We start from the raw sequence: 4519 nt of genomic DNA on the forward strand, positions 1-4519 counted from the left end.
TTTTAGAGGGAATTAGAGGGAAATTTGTTGTGATAAAGCACAACATCATCAGCCATTGGGATGATGTCAGATGGGGAGGATGAGGTTAAATAGACAGGAGGGGACTGAGTTTAGTGTTAGTCACTAACAGGAAGGAAGCAGGTTATTTTGGGATAAGAATGGAATAACAAAATTGGGGTTTTTTTCAATAACGGCGTGTGAACTGATGCTTTTTTCCGCCACAATATTATTCTTGTTTAACAGAGAGAGCCTCGCGTTAGAGCTCATTTACTGCTTTTAGATGGAACGGAAATGAAATGACACGTCGTCTTTAAGAGGTGTCAGAGCGCTGTGAAAAATGACGCAGCATTTTATTTTCTCCAAATTCTCTTTTATAATGAAGCACTTCGGTCAGCAACATGAAAGTGCAATTTTTTTGATACCCTGCCCCCGTCATGAATTGGTTATGGGCCAGATGCTTTTAAATTGTGTTGACCCAAGATCAGAGCTCTGAGCTGGAGGTGAGGTTCATCTCAACCTATCACCTAATGAAATGGACTCCTGGTGTTTGGTTGTACTGCGGGACTCTTTATGTCCTGCCACATGAGAGGGGAAGAGAAGAACAGAGGGATAGAGGAGAGAGGGGAGAGAGAGATGTGGAGGGACAGAGGGAGTGACAAAGAAGGAAGGAAACAGCTGGGAAGCCGCCCGTCAGAAGAGAGAGGGCCCCCAACGATACTTGCAACACTTCCTCCCCTTTCCTCCCCCTTTCCCCCCTCCCTCCCCCCTGTCTCACCTGCGCCTCGTTCTCCTTCAGCAGCCTGCGCGTGCGTGCCCCCCCAGGGTCGTCGGTCACGTTCAGGATCACCACACTCTTCCTCTCCCAGCCGATGAAGGAGCCGTCCGTCAGGCCCTCCACCACCGACAGGAAGTCCTGGTAGCCGTGGTGGCGTGTGGATACCACGGAGAAGGCCGTCCAGTCGTACTCTTCCAGCACCTCGAAGATGACCTCCAACTGAAGCGCAGTGGAGGAGCTGAACTGGAGAAAGATGGAACCTGATTCCTGATTGGAGGAGAGAGCAGCAGCTTTGGTTAAACACACTTGAGTGAGGAGGTGACACGCAGTCTTTTCACTACAAAAGACCGTGTTCATGCACAGAATCACAGCACCATGAGACCCGAGCACCCACGTAGCCACAGGGCCACAACAACTTAGCAGCTTTTTACAACTACACGACCCATATTTGTTTCACTTTGCGTTTAATTAAGCGAGATCTAACGAGATGCTTTTATTAATTCATAAACATGCAAATCTCATTTTTAAGAAACTCTCCCTAACTTTTATAACAGGATTTCATTCTGACTCTGACCTTTCATTTTAAAGAAATAGTTGAGATGGTTTTTATGTCAAACGCTATTTTTATCTACGTTTGTTCAAAAGGAAGTTTGTTCGAGTGCTTGGATGTAAATTTCTCGAGAGTCAACGGTTACATTTGTTGTCCATGTGGCGGCACACAGCAGCTTTTCTAATAGCAACACATACAAATGTACAGTGTGCAAACAGAGATAGCATAGACACACACACAGACAGACACACACACACACATGCACAGGTTCATGTGGACTCATTGCCTCACACCCGAGGACATCAGAGGCAGAGCGACAGCCTCGCTTGGTGCCATTTAGGGATCAAACGCAGCAGAGTTCCAGCAGATGATCACTGTGACCTTCAGCTTCGCTCTCTGTCCCACTCAAAATGTTTCACTTACAAAGAAAGTCAGCAACAATGTGGAATCCTAAAGTATATCAGCAAACTCAATTATTCTCCCTCATAGTGTGGTCATTCCGGAAAACAGTCACTTCATACACACACTCACGCGCAGGTGCAAACACTCCCCTTCACTCTGCCACTCAAGCCCCGCCCCCTCCCCCTCCCCCTCCCCCTCCTCCTACCTGTGGCATCCTCCCCAGCCCTGCTCCCCCTCCTACAGCCACTATAGGGAGCCCTGTTTGGGCAGAGACAAACTCCAGCATGGGGGCCAGCGGACCCCAGGCCGTGCGGGGGGGCCTCTCCTCCTCGTAAACCAGACCCTGCAGGGGCCGCGCCGCCAGCAGCTCACACAGCTGGGACAGCACTGTCTTAGGACTACTGTCATTTACCTGGAAGACAGACAGAGAGAGAGAGAGACTTATAGAGTGGACAGATAAAGGCCAACGTGTCTTGACTCTGTGTTATTTGCATTCAGGGCGTCTTGTTCGATGTGCGAAATGTCTAGCTAGCAATGCAAGCTGTGGTCAAAGAGCAGAGCCTGGCGTCCACTCACCAGCAGCGCTGCGCTGCCCATTCAGCTCAAATAATGAGAGGGAGTATGAATAATGGATGGTCATTGTTATTCCCTTCCTTCATAAAAGGCTGAATTAGAGGTAGGAAGAGGAGACAGTGTCCAACCTGTAGCCAGATGACGTTAGCAGAGCCCCATTGGGTGACCACACTTTCCCCCAGGGAGCCGTACACACGGCCGAAGCCGGGGTAGAGCACCCGTCCTCCAGACCCCGCCGCCGCCGCCTCCGCCTGCACTGTAGCACCTGCATGGATCACGGCAATGTTAAAGTTCATCATGGCCCCTGCATCACGCTCCCGTGGGCTGGGCCGGAGCAGGAGGTGGGGGGAGGAGTCCACCAGACCTGCCCACTCTGCCAGGACCAATAGGAGAGAGAGAGTAGGTATGGCGACCATGGCAACCTGCCGAGGGGGGGAGGCAGATATAGTGCACTAAGAGAGGGTGCCTGAAAAGAGAGAGAGAGAGAGAGAGAGAGAGAGAGAGAGAGAGAGAGAGAGAGAGGGAGAGAGAGAGAGCGAGAAGAAGTTGAAGAGAAAGAAGCAAGAGAGGAAGATAATAAGTTAGAGTAAAGTGACCTTTTCTATATAGGGAACAGATGACAACGACGAGACCTAATCGACGGAGAAAAGAGAGTGAGGAGGGCGACATCACCAGAGAAAAAGGCACGAAGAGGGAGGTGTAGACGGAGACAGTGAGTAGAGAAAGACAGGGAAACTGATCAGAGATGGCAAACAGGCACGAGAGAGAGACAGAGTAATGAATTCTGAATCCAATCATGGAGTAATATAAGTTTGGCAGGAAAGAAAATACTGGACGAGGAATGCGGTATGCTGAGTGGAGAGGAAAAGAGGAGAGAAAGCGAGGGAGCGAGAAGATGAAATGCTGCTATTTAGGCTGCGGGCTGAGAAGGAACAATATGAGGAAGAGGGAAAATAAAATCTGGCAGTTAGAAGGAAGAGAGAAGTCGAGAAAAGAGGAGAGAGAGAGAGAGAGAGAGAGAGAGAGAGAGAGAGAGTTAATAGCAGACAGAGACAAAGATGGGGGCGGAGGTGGTTATTGTGCTGCATGAATGATAACAACAATTAAGATCACTGTAAACACACTCGCCCACACGCAGTCGCATACACACGCATACACACACACACGCACACACACGCACACACACAGACAGACACACGCGCACAGATAAATGCACGGTGACCATAGTGCAGCTTAATGATAGAGGAGATACGAGGGTTAATGCAGCACAAACAAGCATGCGCGCAACAGTCGCACAAGAAGATAATGACTACCTGGGAGATAGCGGGGTTAACGCACACACACGCACACACACACACACATACACACACACATACATAGATGAGAAAACACAGCACATCATTTTCAATTTACTCCTGGTGCCAACTGCCCTCCCTCCCGTTCTCCATTTCCTCCTCACGTCCTGGCTGCTCCGTCTTGCTCCCTCTGTTCATATTCCCCATCTCTTCTCCCTATTTCCATGGCTTCAGGTACCAGCGCATCTGCATTGATTAACAGGGGCCCGCTGACATAATATTCCCTCTAAAGTCACTCTGCCTCTCCCCGGCCTCTATTTTCCCTTCTATTTCCTCCTCTCTGTGTTTTCTGGCTCCGGCTTCATCCTCCTCTACCTCTTTGTCACAGTCTGTCGATTCTTTGACCCTGATCGGTCCTTTGGATAAAAAAATAAATAAAACCAAGAGGGAGGGGGAGAAAAAAATAGAAAAGAAGAGGAGGCGACTAGGGGTATGAGAGCGACGGGCGGAAGGAGGGAGAGAGGGAGGAAATGAATGTTGAAGGCAAATACAGAGCGCGGGACAGACTGACTGACAAGGAGACAGGACGGAAGGAGACAAGGAGAGGAAGTGGTGCGACGGCGGCGGCGGCGGCGGGCAGCCGTGTAAAATATGTGAGGAGAACACGCAGGGAAAGAAATATTGATCACTGGGATGTGTATACGTGTTTGGCCTAAACAAACACCCTGCCAAAGCTCAGGTTTTGATTGACAGGTGTGTGTGTGTGTGTGTGTGTAAGAAACAGCGTGGAGGGGTGACAGAGAAAGAGAGAGAGGGAGGAGGGGGTGAGCGAGGAATGAGAGGAGGCGAGTATAGACGGAGGGAATGAGTGGCTAAAAAAAGAGATGGCGGTGTGGAGAGTCAAACCTGTTAGAGGGAGAGGAG

The 4519-nt window shown here is 49.9% G+C and overlaps 1 protein-coding gene across 1 annotated transcript in view; it reads right to left on the reverse strand.

The window, feature by feature from the left end:
- grin2db (glutamate receptor, ionotropic, N-methyl D-aspartate 2D, b) overlaps window positions 1–2716 on the reverse strand; it is a 26452-nt gene extending 23736 nt beyond the window's left edge. The window contains exons 1-3 of the mRNA XM_076154628.1: window positions 2429–2716; window positions 1933–2139; window positions 776–1042 (exon numbers count right to left, since the gene is read on the reverse strand). Coding sequence (XP_076010743.1) covers window positions 776–1042; window positions 1933–2139; window positions 2429–2716 — 762 coding nt within the window. The remainder of the gene's footprint in view (window positions 1–775; window positions 1043–1932; window positions 2140–2428) is intronic.
- Between the last annotated feature and the right edge of the window lie 1803 nt (window positions 2717–4519).

Source organism: Genypterus blacodes, unplaced genomic scaffold (assembly GCF_046128005.1).
Source record: "Genypterus blacodes isolate CSIRO-AG114 ecotype Tasmania unplaced genomic scaffold, CSIRO-AGI_Gbla_v1 ptg000063l_1, whole genome shotgun sequence".
Lineage (NCBI taxonomy): Eukaryota > Metazoa > Chordata > Actinopteri > Ophidiiformes > Ophidiidae > Genypterus > Genypterus blacodes.